General features: G+C 36.6%; 1 protein-coding gene across 4 annotated transcripts in view; it reads right to left on the minus strand.

The window, feature by feature from the left end:
• C6 (complement C6) overlaps nucleotides 1-21,064 on the minus strand; it is a 60,000-nt gene extending 38,936 nt beyond the window's left edge. Inside the window, exons 1-7 of one of the 4 annotated variants that reach the window (XM_019629325.1) lie at nucleotides 20,521-20,701; nucleotides 17,660-17,717; nucleotides 15,605-15,767; nucleotides 14,029-14,185; nucleotides 12,635-12,779; nucleotides 8,046-8,187; nucleotides 2,008-2,146 (exon numbers count right to left, since the gene is read on the minus strand). In XM_019629325.1, the coding sequence (XP_019484870.1) occupies nucleotides 2,008-2,146; nucleotides 8,046-8,187; nucleotides 12,635-12,779; nucleotides 14,029-14,185; nucleotides 15,605-15,747 (726 nt within the window). In that variant the 5' untranslated portion in view covers nucleotides 15,748-15,767; nucleotides 17,660-17,717; nucleotides 20,521-20,701. Of the gene's footprint in view, nucleotides 1-2,007; nucleotides 2,147-8,045; nucleotides 8,188-12,634; nucleotides 12,780-14,028; nucleotides 14,186-15,604; nucleotides 15,768-17,659; nucleotides 17,718-20,472; nucleotides 20,702-20,956 lie in introns of those variants that run through there. The other 3 variants (XM_019629326.1, XM_019629323.1, XM_019629324.1) reach the window with 3 other exon arrangements.
• Nucleotides 21,065-21,292: the final 228 nt, after the last annotated feature.

Genomic DNA, 21,292 nt, shown 5'->3' on the forward strand with positions numbered 1-21,292 from the left:
GGAAATGATGCACAGTAGCGAATTATTATATAACATTTTCATGATGCAAATACAATAGATGTAAGATAACCTTAAGAGCGTAGATAATAATAAAATGGAACAAAATCATTGAGAAGTGATAGATTTTGAATAATTATTACCTGTGTTTTTAATATTTTTATTTAATTGTAAGATTATGTATTTAACATTTAATAACGGCTGAATTTAACAATTTGCTTGCAAAATTCCTGAAAATTTATGTATTGGTCTTGCTTAAGTTGCAAGAGCTGGCATTGGTGAACCTCACAGTTGATACCTTTTAAGTTACAGTTTATGAAAGGTATTCAGACCTGCCACTCATTGCACAGTTGTTAATGTCTTTCTTGATATTACTGTCAAGGTCTCATTTAGCACAGAAAGCCCTGGACTAGGAGCCAGGATTCTAATTCTGCTGTGTCCTTTACTCACTGCACAATTCTGAGAAAATTCTTTATCTTCAGTGAGCCTAAATCTCCTGTTAATGAGGTGGATATAAACAATTTTCTACCTTTCTGGGAAAGTTGTTATGGGAATTGAGTAGAGCACTTTATGCAAGTACTTTGAAAACTCCAAAGTAGCCTGTAAATGTAAAGTGCTATCTAAGCCCAAATTTGCCCTAATCTGAAATGCTGAGCTTAACTTTTCTTACTCATAAAATTGCATGAAATAGTCGCTGGCTAAGAATGTAGGCAGTATGTTCTTTTGGAAATTATTGCATTTTGAAATTAAGCTTATGGATTGGTTGCTTAGGACCTAGAAAGCATCCTCCAACAGAGCAATAAATAGTTTATGTAAATATTTGGGTTTTAGCTCTATCTACAAAGCTTATTCAATGCAATATATCTTAAGAGTAGTACCATCATTGACAGAGTTTTCGATGTTATTATTTCTTTGGACTGTCTCTTCTGAGTTACTATTTAGCATAACAGCAAGACCTTTCTTTCCCCCTCCTTTGGTGGTGGTGGACCCTCTGAGGTTAGTCTTCTGGATCTGTGGGCAAATGGTGGGTAGTGCCTTTACCTGGTCAAAGGTCACTTGTTACTCTTGTCACTTCTACTTCCAGGCAGAGATGGGGTTTCTTAGGGTCTCCCAAAAGGTGTTTGAATTTGGCAGTTGGACCCAAGGACATTCCCCACATCCATTAATATGTATTAGATGGTGTTAAGTTGAGTTTATCAAATTGGAAAATGCCTTTATTTGTATGTATGTAAAAGTTTTTTTAAAGGAAGGGTTGAATGACTTGCTGAATTCATACTATTCATTATGTGGTCTTGGAAATCATTAGACCTTCTGGAATTCTCTCTAGGATGTCAAATTTGTATGCATGGATGTTACCACTAAAATCATGTCTTTTCTGTTTCTCTTATCATAAATTAAATAAAAATAGATTGTTTAGTTCAACGAGTGTGGAGCGCTTATGTGTAAGGCACTGGGCTACATTCTGGGAGCATGTAGGATGCTGCTCATTACCACTTAGGAAAACAAACAGAAAACCAAATCAACTAATAAAGTAGGAAGGAAGGTGGACAGAACTACCCCCATTACACTTAGCTCCATCATCACTGTTTAGAAGCAGGGCACTCGTTTATGTCTAAATATAGTAATCACCTGCGAGAACTAACTATGTAGGAGAAAATTCTGAATGAATCAAATCACCTTTCTGTGTGGCGATATGTTACAGCTGTATGCTCGCTGAAGAAAGCATGAACTCTGGAGTTTGGGAAACCTGGGCTTGAATCCCTAATTAGCTACTTACTAGCTGTTTGACTTGGGGCAAATTAGTTACCTTTGTTTTTTCATCTGTAAATTGATGATAATAATACTGACCTCATTGTGATGTGGAAGGATTAAACACCAACACATAATAAGTAATTAAAAATGTTTGTTACCTCTTTATTCTGTCCCTTCATTCATCATTAATGTTTTCATTGGAAATTTAGCTTATAATCACCATTGGAGTTGGAATGCCACCACAATAGTCTGTCATACCTCAAAGTTGACATTTTCCAGATTTGCCGAAACACGGTATGAATTGCTTGCTTTACTGCTTTTGACAGTTTTACATATTCCTCCAGTGAAAGAGCTATCAAGGACTTCTCCTCTGGGCTCTCCTGCCAGAAAATGAAACCTAGAAATATAATAATTTTCAAGAATTCAATGGTTGTAATCTTTAAAATATACCTTACTTATGTGAAAAAGATTCATCTCTTGGACATTTTTGACTCATGACAAATGACTTGAATAAAGCCCATTTTTTTCTAGTCTATGGTGAAACAACCAGAAAGGGCTAGAGGCCAAAATTCACCCCTCTGGCTCTGTTAGCGTCTCTTTATTTCACTCACTTCATTGTTCTGGGCTTTCAACATGAAATAAAATTTGAATTTATAATTATTTCATAGCTTACAACACCAATACAAACTTTGAAAGTAGGTTATGAAATAAATTATTATATAACTAATGCCATTCTTGGTCCACTTCCTTCAGTATGATACAGTAAAGGAATTCTTATAGAGAGCTAAAAGTGAAATAGTAATAGCAATATTTTAATAGAATTGTAATGATACTATTGTTTTTATTAATAACTAGTAATATTTAAAATTTATTTAACAAATGCTTACATATTACTTATCATAGGTCAAGCACTGTTTGATCTATATTTAATATTAATATTATATTTATTTAATATTTCTGATAACCATGTGATGTGGATATAATTATTATACCCATTTTACAAATGAGGAAGACCAAAGCACATAGAGTTTAATTAACGTAGCACAAACCAAGTATTTAAGAAATCGTTTTGTGGTAGATGAAATACTCCTCCAAGATGCTAATAGTTTTCCAAATTCTTATAGATATTAATATGTATTTCACTAATATCTATAAAAAAAGTTTTGTGTCAAAAAGGTTGGTAATGCTGAATTACATATGAGATAATAGAAAAAATATATATAAATATAAACAGTGTCATTTAAAAAATGACAAATTAGTTATTTTGTAGTTATTATATAGGACCTGAATAGAAATTTCTCCAAAGAGAACATACAGATAGTCCACAAACATATGAAAAAAAATCTCAATGTCACTAATCATCAGAGAAATGCGAATTAAAACCACAATGAGATATCACCTCACACCCGTCAGAATGACTATATAAATCAATAAATCAACAAAAAAGTGTTGGCGAGGATATAGAGAAAAGCAAACCTTCGTGCACTGTTGGTAGGATTGCAAATTGGTGCAGCCACAATAGAAAACAGTATGGAGGTTCCTAAAAAAATTAAACATAGAACTACTACCTTATGACCCAGAAATTCCATTCCTGGGTATTTATCCAAAGAAATTCAAAATACTAATTTGAAAAGATATATGCACCCATAGGTTCACTGCAGCATTACTTACAATAGCCAAGATATGGAAACTACAGAAATGCCCATCAATAGACAATTGGATAAAGAAATGGTGGTACATATATACAATGGAATGTTACTCTACCATAAAAAAGAATGAAATGCTACCATTTGCAATAACAAGAATGGACCTAGAGGGTATTATGCTAAGTGAAATAAGTCAGACTGAGAAAGACAAACACCATATAATCTCACTTATATGTGGAATCTAAAGAACAAAATAAACATACAAACAAAACAGCAACAGACTCAGAGATACAGAGAACAAACTGATAGTTACTAGTTGGGAAGGGGATTGGGGGGCTGGGTGAGAAAGGTGACGGGATTAAGAAGTACAAATTGGTGGTTGGAAAGTAGTCATGGGGAAGTGCAATATGGGGAATGTACTCAATGGTATTGTAAAAACTATGTATGATGTCAGATGGGTACTAGACTTATGAGGGGGGGCGTCAGTTAATAAATTATACAAATGTCTGACCACTGTGCTACACACCTGAAACTAATATAAAATAATATTGAATGTAAACTATAATTTAAAAAAATATTCACGACATGTGTAGTGCAGCATGGGGAATATAGTCAATAATGTTGTAATAACTGTGTACAGTGTCAGGTGGGTAGCAGACTTGTTGGGGTTATCACTTTGTGAGTTATGTAAATGTATGATCACTATGTTGTTCTGTATGTCTGAAACTAATTTTAAAAATTAATTAATTAAATAAAAGAATATATAATGTTCTTTGCTCCCAGTTCCTGGCACAGAGCTCCTAAAACTGTTGTAATTTCCTAAGCGATAAGAGCACTAAGAACATCTTTTGTTCTAATATTTAGTCTTTGGCCCTTGTTTCTGATATAGGGCTCCTAAATCCCTGGGCATTTCCTGGGTGATAGCGATGTCATTTTTCCTTTTTTAAAATTTTTTAATTTATTTTCCAATTACAGTTGACAAGCAATATTATATTAGTTTCGGGTGTACAACATAGTGATTAGACATATATATACACCTTACGAAGTGATCACCCTGATAAATCTGGCACTGATAAATCATATGTTCAGTGTCTTTTTTTCTTGATGAGGTGACTCCTGGTGAGCTCCTTGATGGGGGCTAGTCACCAGAAAGACCAAGCCTTAATGAGAAACTTGGAATTTTCAGCCCCACCCTCCATTCTCCAAGTAGGGGAGAGGGCCTGGAAATGGAGTTAATGATTGATCATGCCTACATGATGAAGCCTCCAAAACACCCCAAAAGTGTGAGGTGCAGAGAGCTTCTAGGTTGGTGACTCTATGGAGGTGCTGGTAGAGTGGTGTGCCTGGAGAGGGAGTGAAGCTCAGAGCCCCTTCCCACATTCCCTGCTTACTCATCTCTCCCAGCTGCATGTTCATCTGTATCCTTTATCACAACCTCTTATAATAAACTAGTAAACAGTAAGTAAATTGTTTTACAGAGTTCCATAAGCCCACCTAGAGAATTAATCAAACCTGAGGGGGGTGGGTGTCAGTGGGAACTTCCAAATGTATCAGAAGCACAGGTGAAGTGATATCTGAAGTGTGGGGGGGACAGTCTTGTGGGACTGAGACCTTAACCTGTGGCATCTGACACTATATCCAGGTATATTGTATCAGAATCAAGTTAAATTGTAGGATACCCTGTTGGTGTCATGGAGAATTGCTTCATAGGGGAGAGCCCTCACACACCTGGTGTCAGAAGTATTGTGAGGGTGTTAGTAGTGTGAGAGTAAAAGAGGTAGACAGGAGGAGAACTGGTCTGTGCATTACATCGCAATGCAGCTGTTAAAAAAGGAAGTGATTCCTGTGATTCTGTAGTGGTCTTTGTAGTGATTCCTGTAGGTTTTGTAAGATACACCTTAGACTCAAATACCTGCGAGTACAATCTGAGGTTTGTTCTCATCCATATTTGAGTTTGTGTTAACAGGTATTTGAGGGAGGACGTATGAGGAGCTTGCCTGGAGAGAACGTTCCAAACTACTTAAGCTGGCATGACAAACACAGGTGTTTAAAACTCATTCATTTTGTTTTCTGAGTTAAGAGGGATGAACGAGGAAAAAAGAACTGTTGACCTTATACGGCCTTATCCTAGTACTTACAAGTTTGTCCAAAACAAGAGAGGGCTTAAGAAAAATGGCTCCCAGGTCATGAGGAAGCTATGGAGGTAGCAGCTGCTTGCAGAAAGCCTGAAGATAGGATTGTCAGGGCATGCCCAAGGAAGCTTTTAGGAGTTAAGTCAATTATGCAGCAATTTTCAGCCCTATTCCCTCTTCCCTTCTGTGGTATTTAAATTGACTTTAAATATTTTGGTGTTTCAAATACGTCATGGATTTTAATCTTATACGTTTCTAAAGGGCTTTTATCTAATTTGGTTTAATGTGTCATATTTTGTAACTGAACTTAATTAAAATTTATATATAAATATGCGTGTATGTGTGTGTGTGCACATGCGCCATGTGCATGTGTACCTTGGCTGAGCCTGAGAAAAAATAAGCAGCATGCTAATAATGCTTGATTCTTGTTTCAGGTTTAAGACCTGGTGACTGATGTTGGCAACGTAAGGATATTGTATCTTATTAAATTCTTTCCTGGAGAGATGCCATGTGAAAAGAGGTACAGCCACCCAGGAAGCTACCTTTTGTGGGTAGAAATATGTCAGAGAGGGGGCAGAGATTCTAAGGCCAGCAGATTAGAAACAGATTCCAGTAAGCAGCTCTCAAAACGCTCAGTCCTTGGGGAGGCGAGCAGAGGACTGGCTGTCCTGAGGCAGCAGGTTTTGCTCATTTCTGAGAATCCTTGGGACAACTGCTCTGCTTGGCAGAGGGCCACACAGTCCTTCTGCCAAAGTACACTTAGCATGTGGTCCTCCCCATCTGTAACTCTAGAGTTTAGACCAACTGAGCAAGGGGTGAGTTTGTAATGTCACCCCTCATCAATCAGAATACCAGAAAACATGGTTATCAGTGGGAGTTTTGGCTGAGTTTTCTTTCGGGGAAATGAAAAAAAGGAAGCACATTGATTAGAAGATGATGTTGAAACATTCTCATTAAAATCAACTCTAATTAGGAATTTTTAGTATAGAATCTCAAATCAGTTTGTAGTCGCCCAACATACAGGTGAGGTAACTGCAGCCCAGAGATGTTTAATAACTTGGTTATGATGTAGTGAGTTAATGCAGAGCTAGGTCTAGAACCCTGTTCTTCTTATTTCCAGACTAATGGCTGTTCTGTTTTACTGCTGTCCTTGAGTTTGGTTCAATAGCTTCTGGTTTTCATTCTAATCAAATGAGATTGTATTTGCAACTGCTGCTTTTTGTGTTTGGTGCCTCAAAGCTTCATATTATGGAAGTCTGTCAGTATAAGTGAAGATTAAAAAAAAAAGTTCAAAAAGAAGTAGTGAAAGCCTATAGCAAATGATTTGCCTTCTGGCCAAAAATTGAAGGGAGATTTCTTTATCATGAGAACAGGAGAGTACAGGAGATTATCTTTACTGATTTTTTTTATACTTCCAACTAAAGCTTAGTTCTTCAATTTCCATTGAGTTCTCTTACATTTTTCTAAAGTTTTCTAAGTCATTTATTCAGTATAATGAATTTAGAATCCCTTGCCAAACCTCCAGTGCCCCCCATGACTTAAAATAGGAACATTAGAATTTCTGAAATCGGAATATTAGAATTTCTGAGCACTAGTCAAAGATTGGGAGGAAGGTTGCACAGTCTCCTAAGGTTCCTTCCAGTATGTTTCCATTTTTAAGGTGGTTATTGTCCTCAATCAGCATGAAATGATGGAAATAACCGGGGTTTTGAAATCTGGATTTGAGCCCTGGTTCCACCATTTACTAGTTGGTAGAATTGGACAAGTTATTGAACTTTTCTGAGGCACAGTTTCCTGTTTTATAAGTTGTTCAGATGGTAATGCAAGTCTAACCTTCTGCCTTTCAACTGTACTGACCTTCCCATGAATCATATAGTCAATGTGAGAGGAAGTTTCGTTATGTTCATTTCACCTCTAATGCTCTTAAATTTTCCACACCACTGTTTTTTTTATCATCCCCTTTTTTCCATGTTTGTATAACTTCTTTCCTTCCAGCTTTGTCTCCCATTATTGACTCAGGGCTTGACTCTTACACTTGAAGGCTGATTTTGCTTCTCTAGTGTTTTGACTTTCAAGACACTCATGGGCATATTTTTCCGATAACCTCTTTCTCCATTTGCTCCTGGCATTTCTGAGTGATTACTCAGCCACTCAAGACTTAGCCTAGGAATCCATCCTGGCATGTGGGTGGATGGCCTCCCATCAGTTTGTCCTGATCCACTCCAGAGCAGTCAGAGGATGTATGAGAATTAAAACAAGCAACCTTTATGAAGGGTCCATAACATTGCCTGGTACAGAGTAAATGTGAAAATGCTAAATTATGTTATTCCCTAGGAGTGAGGATCATGGCCACATGCTTCCTGAGAAGGGTAGCCAAGTGCCAGGGACAAGGCTGGTGGGAGTAATGAGAGGTTAATGAGGAGGCGGACAAGGATGTGTCTCATGGCTTCACTGCTGCTTCCAACCTATTAGTTCTGAGACTCTTTATTTCCCCAAATGATAAAAAGATGTAACATACCCAGTGCCCATCATCTGTACGTTAGGGATTGGATTATATGTCCGTGAGCATACTTGTTTTGTTCTCCCACAATTTCTTTCATCTGAATTGTCTCCACAGTCATTTTCTCCATTGCATTCTAACTTGCTAGCAATGCAGCGGCCTAGTCAAGAAAAGCAAACAACAACATTGACAATAAATGATCATTTAAGACAGTATTTATTAATTTGAAACATTAGTGCCTTAAATTTCAAGGAAAATTTAAGAAAAGTTTTCATTATTTTTTTAAGTGACTCATCCAAGATCATGCACTTAAAAATTAAAAAAAATTTTTTTTTTTAAATTACAGGTGACATTCAATATTATATTAGTTTCAGGATCTACAGCATAATGGTTAGACATTTATATAATTTATGAAGTGATCCCCCTGATAAGTCTAGTACCCACCTAAGCTTTCATTATATTTGATAAAAATTTAGGAACATATGGAAATGGAATGATAAACTGATATTCTCTGTTATTTTTTTAGGATTAAAAATGTCACCATAGATTATTTAGTCAGCATTGGGCTGATTGTCTTAAATAAGATAACTGATTCTAGATGTCTTAAATAAGATAACTGATTCTAGAATCCTATTCCCATTACAAAGAACTTTATGTAAAAGCATGTTCTGTAGGAGAAAATGAACAATAGGTTTAGAATTTGGATAGCAGACTCAAGGTCACTGTTTTTATTCAAAAAACTGTAATTTTACAAACACACCCACATATATACACATCCACTAGTACATATTGTTCCAAGACTGAATCTCTAAAATTTTATGTTAAGTGAAAGAAGCCAGACACATAGGAATCATGCATTGTGAGTCCTTTATAGGATGTTCAAAAACAAGGAGAGGGATTCACAGGAAAGAGGAAAAAAGTAATGTTTTCGGGTTTATGGAAAATTTTCACATCTTAATTTGGGGGTTGTTTACATGGATGTATACATTTGTCAAAATAAAATTGCACATTTATTATCAGCATTTTAATATATACAATTATTTTACTATACATGATTACTACATATTTTATTATATATTCACTATATGTAATTATAGTATATAATTGTTTACTACAATTAATTTACTATATCTAATTTTTTTGACTAGTTAAATGCCTAGGTGCTACAATATTAGGAGGCAGGTTAAATGATTGAATTTAGGAAATAGTACAAGCTTCATGTACTTAGATAATTCCTTTCTCTTTTAAACTTGCTGAATTTCATAAAGATCCTTGGAATCAATAACTATCTATTACAGAAATTCAAATGCCTCATACGCAAAGACAACGCCTCTCACGTCCCTCACCCTCTTGCATGTAATAAAGGGTGCTGGCGTTCCACCATTATGTACAGGTCTCACTGACAATGGTTACATGTTTTACTCAAGATTATCTAGTTAACTATTTTAGGTTGTGGTCAGCATCTCACTACAGCTACACGTGATTATTTTGACTAACTGAGATGCTTGGGGAAATTGGGTATTCTGTTGAATACATTTTTCTATTAATAGAAAATTCCCCAGAAACCACTTAGTTTCAACTCTTTTGGTTAATAATTTTCACTCAGAAGGTAGAGCGTAATAAAAGTAATTAAGTCCCCCTTTGATTATTCAAAATCTTGCATTGCATCTAGATCATTATTATAAAGAATTATAGTTATGAGCCCCAGAATCATACAAGACTGAAAATATAGAGGGAGTTGAATTTCTGTTAATCTCAGGATATAACCTGAAAGATGTTATTTTAAGAAGAGCACACCTCTAGTTTTTTGTTTGTTTGGCTTTTTTTCAGGACAAAAACAGAATGGTAATTTATTTTGAAATAGAGATTATTTTACTAAAGAAAAAACCCCAAATATTACAATTCAAAAATATTTGGAACCTGGCACAAACTTGAACAAAAACTAATTTTTTATATAGTTACACTAAACCCCCCCCCCCTATTTTATCAAATACAGGTAGGGATACACATGCAGGATATGGTTCTCGTTAGCCTAACTTTGTGAGCAGGGTATCAGATTTGTTAGGATACAAGAAATTCTATCCATTTGATACTTTTAGGTATACTGGAGAAGACCTATTAGCAAGGGTAGGGATGAAAACAAGAGGATAGCTCTTGAGTGATACTTAGGAATAAGTGGCAGGAGGGACATAGGTCTCAAGGAACACTGAGACCTATGAGAATGGTTCCAGGCAATGAAAACTCAATGGCGTAGGAAGCACAAGGGGAGAGACATTGGAAGCCATACATATATCCTGTACCAAAGAAAGGATGGGAAAGACGAGGGGCAGTTTGGATAGTGCAGGATTTGCAGCAGTCAGCATTTACCCAGCACATATGCATAGTACATATGCACTTACACCTGGAGCTATGTAATCATTTAGAAACGGTACATGTTTTTCCCATCTATGTAGTTGGACTGATTTGCATTACTGCAACAATATTATTTTTATAACCAACTGCAAATGCTCTAGTCTTCCATGCTTAAAATTAGGACTTCGAGAGAGAAGTTGGCACAGAGCATGGGGATTACACTCATTGGTAATTCTCAAAGATATACGTTAAAGTAATATACTTAGTCTTGAGGACTCTGAATGGCAACTATGTGGGAGAAAAGGGAAGAGGGAAACTCCCTTTAGGACAGACAGTTCTTAGGACAAACATCATCCTGAGTCAGATAAGTAAAGGTCCCTCTAGCCTTTTATTCCCGTGGAGAGTGGCATTAGTGGGTGTTTTTAGGAGAATATTTATCTTTAGTAGAACATTTAACAACCAGTACATGGCACCACCCAATCAGAATGTCTGCCAAGCACATCTGTGTCAGGGATTAACCAATTAATGGCTGAAACCTGGGAAAATCTAGGGGTTCCCGGTGAAGGAAACTGGACAACAGGGCAGGGGTTACTCACGGAGCTCAGGGTAGTAGCTGGTTACCAGCCATTGCAGATGCTTATTTGTTTGTCTGTTTGTTTGTTTATTTATCCAATCACTGTGGACATATTGCTGATGAACTAGAGGTCAGCTGCGTATATATACCACTAATGTTCCTGAAATTGCTCATTATGAATTGGTGGTCCATGGGTGTTTTTAAAGCACCTTTAAATTTGTGAATATTTTTGGCCCAAAGAAAACTCTTTTGTAATAAATTTCATAAATGTATCATCCATTGAATAAAGGAGTTCTTCCTGGTAATTTGTTCTAAAAACTATTCTACCAGCTTCAAATGGTTACACTTCAGTCCTAAATCTTTATCTTAATATTCTGGATATAATGCTTAGGTCTGTATTCCCCTCAGTCATTGCCATCAAGATTTTTCTTATATTCCCTCTTTTTATTTGGTCAATATCTCACATGCCCTTATTCATATGGCATGATCTATATCTTCCTACCCACGTCCCACCCTGTGTCTCAGGTTTGGGGAGCAGGAGGGAAAACCCTGACACCAGCATTTCTGTCAGACATTCAGAAAAGATTGGCAAAGCTGAAGAGAGGAAGCAAGGAGTAAGAGGAGAAAAATATTATATCCAAGGTTTGGGGTCAATTTTCTATGGAATTTGAAATCTGCTATCCAGTATAAATACTTTACTTTTCAGTGTATTCCAGAGTACACAGAAGTGATGTAAATTGTATTCATCTGAATCCTAATTTTAATTTCAAATTGACTATTTAGATAAGAGATCAGTGAACTATGGCCCATGAGCTAAAACTAACCTGCGGCCTGTTTTTGTAAGTAAAACTTTATTGGAACACAGCCATGTTCATTTGTTGATACACCATCTATGGCAGTTTTGATGCTACAATACCAGAATCGAGTACGTGCAAAGCCTAAGATATTTACCATCTAGACTTTTACTGAAAATGTTTGCAGAAATCTGATCTGGACTATTTAAAGTGGTGAACGTTGTTGAGCTATTAATTAGCAAGATAATACATAGATTAAGTAGTACATTTCAGATTTTATTATAATCCAATGAAACTTAAATATCAGAATTTCTGACTCTGAATGAGTATTGGACTTGAAGGGAAAGTTGCCATCATTTAAACCACTTGCAGTCTCCTCTTCTGGAATAACCTTTGGCACCACCAAAGGACCACCCCAGAAAATTGGTCGCATCATCTCTAGTCATCCTCCTGATACACTATTTTAATATTAATATTTGTATCTTAATAAACTATATTGAAAATCTCTTAAATCTGTTGCTCCTTTTCAAGTGCTTATTCTGATTATAGATTTGGGCTTATTAATAGCCGATTTTAAAAAAGTATCTGCCTACTTCTCCTTTTCCTCCTCCTCCGCTCTCTTCCTCCTGCTTGATAGCAATTTAGGGACCTGGGCACCAGTACTTGATGAGCAAATGAATTATGTAAGTGGTCAAGATGATTATAGCTTGAAAACTGTAATTTCACACATGCATACCTTGGTAATTGGTAGCATAACACCCCCATCTCCCCATGCTTAAAATATGGTGGGACTCCTCTATCACAGCTTTTACTGAGGTCAATTGGAATAACTTTATTTTAGTCAAGTCATTTTAGTGGACACTGAACATTTTCCAAAAGTACATTACCACTGTCACAGCGGAATTTATTCTTGCAGTCAACCTCTTCGATGTTGCAGAGTTTGGAGGGAATGCATGGTCGAAAAGTCACCAGGGGCTCAGTGCATGGTTGTCCTCCAAACTGACTGGGGCGCAAAACAGATCTAACCTTAAACTGAAAGGAAAGGAGAGAAAGATGAGTTACTCTGAGGCATTGTCCAAGCCAAAATGAATCTAAGAAAACTGGGCTTAAAAATCACAATAGTGATTTTTACTACAGTGGTGTTTCCTAAATTAGCTGATGATTTTTCCAATTCCATTATTGTGTGTCTTTAAGGAAGTCATCACCTATCTGGGCCCCAGTTTCCTTAAAATGAGGAAGTAAGGCAAAACGTTTTCTAAGACTTCTAACTGTGAAATCATGTAATTCTAAAATAAATAGAAATCAAATACACAAATAATTACTGAATGTCTCCTGAGTGTAGATTCTTCCAGGCAATAGCAATAGCCCTTCTATATCTCAAAGGTAGTGAGATGTGAGTGATAAATATGAAAGGATTTGGGGGTTCTTTTGCACAAGGAAGTCACCATGGAAACCAAGGTTGACATAATCTCTACACTTTAAAAGATTTTAAATGGTGAGTAGTAAAACAGAGAGTCAGGGAGGGATAGAAATATGGCAGGATTAAAAAGTACTGACTTTGATGTCAGAAAAATCCAAGTTCAAAATGTAGCTCTACATTCATTAGTGGTGTATTCTTGGGTGAATTACTTAACTCCTAAAGAGCCATAACTTCCTCATCTGTAAAATGGATAGGAAACCACAATGTGATGTGAAGTTTGCATAAAGTAATAGATGTAAAGGCCTGGAACAGTTTACCTCAGAAAGCGGGTGCTCCACAAATGAGTTTCTTTTTCTTCCCTAACGTATGAATGCCCAGCACCTGCCCTAACGGGTTCACATGGGCAATGTTCTTACAGCAATGAACTTGAGGTGGGTAAATATTGCAACTGGGAACAATAAACAAATTGAGGGACTTTCCCGTGGGAGAGGGAAGTTAGAGGAAGGGCAAGGAGTCAGGCTTTTGATTAATGTCCCTCGTTTCTGTCTGATTTTAAACCTTGAACTCAAATTCCCATTTTCTAGCACCTGCTTTTGCTTCCTGAGCGATCAGAGCCAGGCACATTCAACACCAATAGTGGGGGCAGAATTTCCTTTGATGGTTCCACAACAGTGAAACATGTAAAATGAATGTGCCACCCCCCCCCAAAATGGCTAAATGAAATTTTCCCTTAGTGGAAGGTGGGAAAGTTTATTTTCAGAAATTGAAGAAACAGCATTTCTGTGATTGTTGACACTTTCAGGGAATCCAAGCCTTTTTATTGTGATTCAGATTTCCTGAATATGCCCACGTATCACCTACCTGTTTTTCAACACAAGGGTCACAGTCTGACCATGGTCCATAATCTCCCAGAAGGCAGTTGATAGGACAAGTTTGCCAGTTACAGTCTCTGGTCTCCTGCTTGGTGCAAAGCTGCTCACAGGAGTTCTTCCGGTAGTACTCATCTACTACTATTTCCCTGTAACAGTGAGGAAAAAGCTGCTTAACATGAATATATTCACTGTGCCTTGAGACTTATAAGAAAAATATCATTGAGCATTAACTACAGTGAATAAAAGCAAAGAAGGTTTTCATGGGCAATCAGGTAGGTTGGCATATGTGCAGTTCTTACCACTTAATGGAACTCAGGAACAGGCATGTAATTTGTGGGGCCCAGTGCAAAATGAAAATGGGGGACCTCTGACTCAAAAATTGTGAAGAATTTCAAGAGAGTGACGGCAGAGCATTAAGCCAAGCATGGAGCCCTTCTAAGTGTAGGATCCTGTACAGATCACACACCGTGAAGCTGGCCCTGATGGAATTCCTGGAAGGAGCTGGAAGGGAAAGAAAGGAAAGAAGAAAGTTCCTACGAATTGCTTAAAAGATCACAACACAATGTGATAAGTATTTACAATGATTCAGATGGAATTAGAGGGGTGTGAGGTCAAACAGTCAAAGAGAAAGTAACACGAAAGATGCGTCTTGAAAAATTCATGTGGCATCTCCAGGCAACAAAAAGAAAGGTAGTGGAGGGAACAGAAGGTGCAAAGATTAGAGGTGGAAGAGGATGACATGGATGTGTGGAACGGGCTTGAGAAGTGCATGATTGAGAGGAACTGGATATATTGTTGTACTTTATTTGGTAGGCAGTAAGAGAGCGACTGAGGGACTCGAGTAGAGGAACATTATAAACAAATCTGTTTTTACATACTTGGTAGATGGTTTACTGGGGAAATCAATGGATGATTTTAATGAGACTCATACTACATATACAAAAATAGTTTTCTAAAATAGGTCTCTAAAAAAATACTCTAATAGTTAAAACACATTAAATATATGCCTTTCTCTCCTATCATCTGAGCATCTTCATGAAACAGAAACACCCAACAGATTTAAAAAAAACTGTGGGGTCAAGTAGTCTGAATTGGTGAAAAGATTGAATTATTAAATGCTATCAAGTAAATACAGTATTCTTGCCTTCTTATACATGCCAACAATGAAGTAACAGCTAGCAGTGCTGTTCAGTTGAGATCCTGTTCAACTCAGTTTAATGAGTAGAAAATTCTCTATAATTAACTCACCAACTGGAGGCTAGCAGAGCTCTATGGGGATTGAAAAGAAGCTTGAGTAATCATTCTAAGTAAGTTAAATAGTCAACTGAAAATATTGCAGATTCTTAATTAAATTTCTTTGAAACTAGTCAATTTTATGGAGAGAACAAAAGTAGACTTCCATTCAACCTTATGCAGGAAAGACCTCAAATTCCATCCAAATTCTGAGTTCTTACTTTGAGACTTATTGTTTTTTTCCCATTGCTTAGTGTAGCACTTTTGATATTGCTAACTCTGTCCTCAAGGTTTCCCAGGGTGCACAGAAAACCTGCATAGCTCACACCCACCTCCTTCTGCTCTGGGTTCCAGAATTGCAGGTTTTTGAGCAGCTGGACCATGAAGTCCATGGGTAATGATCACAGAAGCAGGCTTGGCTCTTGTCAATCAGAGCACTCAGCAGGATGAAATATAAAATGGAGTGTCTGGCCATGTCTTGAGAGTTTCCAGGCCCTGAAGAAGAAGAATATCAAACTCTTGTTAGGGATAAAACTTTACAAATCATTCTCAGTTACAGACTTAGATATTATCTTAGAAAACATCTGCATCTCCCTGCCTTCCTTTAGGTGAGTTAACACCTATAAATTCACATGCTGATCAGTGCAAATCTTATTTCTAAAGATTTTTTTTTTAAGATTTTTATTGGGGAATTGGGGCAATGGGAACAGCTCTGGGGCATTGGGGGAAGGGGAACAGACAAGTTGCTGTCGTTTTGTTCTTCAGTCTAGTTGTGGAGGACATTGCTTCACTGGCCCAAGTTGGCACCATCATTGCGCCCTTCCTGGCAGATCAGTCACCGGCTTCTGGATGGCTGCTCACTGCGGCTGCTGGCCACTCACGCTGGCTGATGGCTACACACGGTAGCTCATGGCAACCCACTGCCTCAGGGGCTGCAGCCTACGCCATCACCGGCGACTCAAGGCAACCCAGCTCCAGGTTGAGCTGTTGTTCAGCATCTTAGCTGTGGAGGGCAGTGTCACTGGCCCTCATATGTGGGATCTGAACCGAGGCCCTTTGGCGTCCCAAGCCAGTTCTTAACCATCGTGCCACTTGGCCGGCCCTCTAAAGATTTTTAGGGTAGATATTCCCATGGTTACAACCCCCAGAATGAGTTTCTCTGAACTGTTAGTGATAGGCTACAAGACAAAGTATGTTGTATATATTTGTAACCCATTTCATTCCAAAATGGGAAATCCTATATAACCTTATACTTTCCAGAGCAACTGCTCATTTTGTGTGGGTAGGACCCTCAAGTATATTTCAGTTTTTCATACTTTTCTGGGGCTGGGGAAGGTGCCAGGACCATACTGCTGGAAGTTCTAGTTTCCTGACATCCTGGGAACCTGATAAAGAGAACAGTTTGCTTTCTGATTAGCCCTACCTACAGAGTCATAAAGGTCAGAGCTGGAATGGATCTTTGATATCTTCAGGTTAAACTCCGTCCTTTTATGGATGATGCAACTGAGGCTGAAGGAGGGGTAATAGTATTGAGGTTACATGACAAGTAAGAACCCAGGACTCCTCACTCTTAGATGAGGTGCATCCCAGCACTGAATTTCTAATAACACTAATTATTGTGCTATTGGAGAATCTCTGGATGCCTGGAGCTCCACCCCCAGGCCAGGAGAGGATTTGTCCAGATGTGGCTGAATGCCAGAGAAAACCTGTAGTTCCCACCTGTGTGCTGTGGAGCCTTGAGGATCTGTGAATTATTGTAAAGAACTTGGCAATCTCTTCCCCCTACTATTGCCATTTTGATCTTTATATCTCTAACAAAACATGCGACATGTTTAAATATATAGAGAAAATACTGCTATCATTAATATAGTAACTTCCATTTAGAGAAGTAAAATGCCACTTACCTATTTTCTCTGTCTCAGTTTCATTATTTTAAAAATAGGAATAATACTTTTACCCTCTTCAAAAGGAGTTTTTTAGGTTTCAGTAAGAAAATTTGTGTAAAGTGCTTAAAACAAAGCTTGGCATAGAATCATCACTCAATAAGTATTAGCTTTTCAAATTAGTAATAACAATTAAGAGTGCTGCAAATTTAATTGTCACTGTTGGTCATGCATTTTTCAAAATTAGGGGCTCCTTGAAATACAGCAAGGATCATGTGAAGATTGAAAATATGTCTTGATATTGAATAAGGCTATTCATATTCAAAGTGATTTAGACATATGACTTTAATTGCTTTTCATCGTAGAAATAAAATCAGATCCCTGGTCATTTTATTGGAAATTGCAATTTCCCACTAGTGTTTCTTCTCCTCTTTCACTGCTTTATTGTTCTCTGTTATACAACCCCTCCTATATATACATTATTATTTAAGTTTAAATAAATACCTTCTCTTTCGCCTTCATCATTAGAATGCAAACACCATGGTGGTAAATCTTTTTTTGCCTGTTTTGTTCAGTTCAACATTTAGAAGAGTGATAACAAACATAATATATAATAAAATAAATATTGTTAAATTGATTTTGAGTAGAAAAAACTGTACAAATGGGTTTTAGTAAAATCTAAATAATGTAATTTGAGTTCATAAATGCAGCAACTTCTGTAATACTATTATTAATAGTTCTGCCAGATAAAGGATATTTCATAGATTTTGGAAATGAACTTATCTGTTCAATTCTCATTCATTGCTTTAGCAAGAGTGATAGTTTACAGCATAACTGGCTTATCTCTAGTTTGTTGTAATAGCTGACTGAAATAAAAAAAACTAGACCTCTTGAGATTCAGATTTATTTTTAAACACTTGTAATTTATTTAGTTAGTCCACAACTTATTTATTTGAATACATCTATTGTCATCTAAAAACATAGAAAAGTATGAAGAAGAAAAGTAACATGTTTCAAAATATAATCAACCAGAAAAATCCTGTTGTCATTCAAAAAATACAAATAACACATGCCTATATTTGGAAACTTTAAACAGAACAGAAAGAAAAGTATAAGGCCTAAGTTGTCCTCTACTTGTTGCCAGAACCCCTACCCTCACATAATCACTGTTTTCTCTTTTTGTGGGTATCCAACAAAGGGAAAAGTTTCCCACACATCAGCTTACACATATACACATATGCATGTTCTATTTTGCTCAGATGCATATATGCATGTTCTTTAAATATATATACAACAAAGAGAACATATGATGTATATTACTCTGCACTTTGCTTTTTTTCACATCAGAATGTACTTTGAAGTTATTTTGTATAAATAAATGCATATCTATTTAATTCCTTTTAATGGCTACACATTTTATACCACATGGATGCATTATGTTGGATTTAACCGTTATCTTAATTGTGGACATTTAGTATATACACACATTGCAATAAACATCTTTGCAATATAACAGCATACTTTTGTAGTATCCATGGGGCCAACAGTCATATTCCTAGCAGTAAAATGGCTCAACGATATGTAAATTTAAAATTTTGATTGATATTGCCAAATTTTCTTACTGAAATACGGCTCCCTCACATGTCTCAGAGGATGAGCTTCTGATTATATTTTAATGTGGTTACTATACATTTCTTAGCTGTGATGAAACAATCCTTCACAGTAAAAAATAACGTTCTTCATTTTATAAATTTTTGTTCAAGCCAAAAGCTTGAAATCAGATATAAAACTTGTTTCTCCAATATGCTAAAAAATTAGAGCATTTCTTTTTAATAAATAAGTAAGCTTCTTGAACTTTCCTACAAACTCAGAGAAAGATGCTGGAATAAAAGCAACCAAATTTATTGACATATGGCTAAATATGTCCTTCAATTTAAAATGGAGTCAACACACATTTGAGTATCTATTGTGTGCCACTAGGCATTGCGTGAAATACAAAGAAATAGAATTCATTATCATTGTCTGGGGAGGGTAGACAGAAACTGAAGATACTTCTCATGCTTTTTATCTAAGCTTTTATATCCAATTCATAGATAAGCTGCTACACTCCTAGGCCATTTCAATCATAAAAATGATCACTGCATTTGCCTGCTGATTTTAGTTTACTGGTAAATAACTCAACTTTCCTGGTTTTTTTCAGCAGCACAGAAGGATAGGACATTAGGACTAGAGTGTTCAGATCGAATTTAGGCTGTGATCAGACAGAATGGTGTGTGAGTCCTAAACATCAGACCTGAGCTCCAGATTAGGTGTATTTTTAAAGGCCCTCAGTAGCTGAGGTTCCTCAATAATGTGAAGTTAATTTCTGTTAACCACAAACCACCACCCATCCCCCACCCCCACTCCCAAACTGGGCTCTTATACAGGATTTGCTTCAACAAGGAAAGCTAATCAGAGGGTTTTGTTGTTGTTGTTTATTTATTTGTTTTTTTCTCATTGCTTTTGAAGAAATAGATATCTTCCAGAATAATTCTTTCAATTTAGAGAAAACAAATTCTTATATCATTTTGTGGAATCAGCATGTAAATGATTGAGAGAAGTTGAATGACAGGAGATTACCAGTTCTCAGTTCTCAGCAGACACTACCTGTTTTAACTTCCAAAAGGTTGACAAGTATGGGTGGATTTTATTTCAATTATCATCAAAAACAGCAAGAACAGAACTCTTATAAAATATTCTGATCTCTACTTTGGATATAACTGTTCTGAGGCAATTTGGAAGATGCACTAAATTAAGATGGTACGTCAAAGCTTCTTATTTGAGGAGAGCTAATAAAAGAGCTAATGAGTAGCTTCTCCTTTTATAGCATTTTATTGTCATGAAGGAAAATTGTTTTATGTTAAAAAGATAATTTTCATTCAAATAAAGATAATTATTTCTCTAATTTTGTTTTTATTCATGGCCCAGCATACAATATCAAATTGTTCCTTATTTATTAATTTCTATCATCTCTAAGCATTTTGGATATATCTAAAATTATTTGAGGACATTTGACTCATTACCATACAATTTTTATCCACACATGGAACAAAAGAATACTCAAGTGATAGAGGAAGATAGTTAAGAAACATTTACCACTGCAGGGCCACAGCAGGAGGGCAGGAGTCCTGCAGTTTTCTCATAATTGCCATCCCCACTTGAATTTTAAACATCAGTGATTTCCATTGAACTATCGAAAATGGCTTTGTAAGCATTTAGAGAACGCTAGTGTAATGTGAAGTCCGTTTTATTTTGACCTGTCACCCTCCGATATATACCTGACTCACGTGACGGGTCTGTCTGTACGGCAGTTCACCGTATCTTACCAACAGGTTCAGTGGATGATCTAGCTTGTTCCCAAATGCAGGTTCTTTCTTTCCATCTCCTTGTGAACTTCTTGAATCTCTTATTTCTTATTCTTTTTTTCTTCTGTGCATTCCCAGGGGCTCAAAAAAGCATATTTACTATTGCTAGGGCCGACTGGGGAGCCTAGGCACATGACTGATCTTTTGGCCAGAGGGCATGTTTACTTTACTTTTAACTCTAAACAACAAGGTAGTTCCCTGGAGGAAAATTTCTTTAGGAAACAAGAACCTTTGGTTCTTTTGAGATTTAAGAAGTTATTTCTTATTTTAAAAGAAAGACAAAGAAATGGCTATAGTCTGACATGTATTTTTACACATGAAAGGGTAAGTTTGTTGGAAATATATAATCTACAATTTTGAAATAGTAGAGTACAAATGAAATGATTAAGTCACTCACCTTTAAATAGTTTGTGCTGGCCAGGGAACAAATCTGTAAATGCACAAGGAAACAATAGGTCTCACAATAAGAAGGATTTATATGATAATCCAAACAAACCTTTTTTTCCCTATTGCTAGCTAACACAAGGTAACCCTGTCATATCTCAGAAACACACAAAGTAAACATTCTGTGGAAACTCTGGCCTTTGTAAATGATAACTTCAATCAGCAGCGACCCGGAAACCCTTAAGAGTGAGATAATATACAAGGTATTGAATTTTCGATGATTTTCTCATTCAAGGGATAGTATAATAAATATTTCAGCTGCAGAGAAAAGAAATCCCTGACTCTACTT

This window comes from Hipposideros armiger, unplaced genomic scaffold, assembly GCF_001890085.2.
Source record: "Hipposideros armiger isolate ML-2016 unplaced genomic scaffold, ASM189008v1 scaffold_838, whole genome shotgun sequence".
Lineage (NCBI taxonomy): Eukaryota > Metazoa > Chordata > Mammalia > Chiroptera > Hipposideridae > Hipposideros > Hipposideros armiger.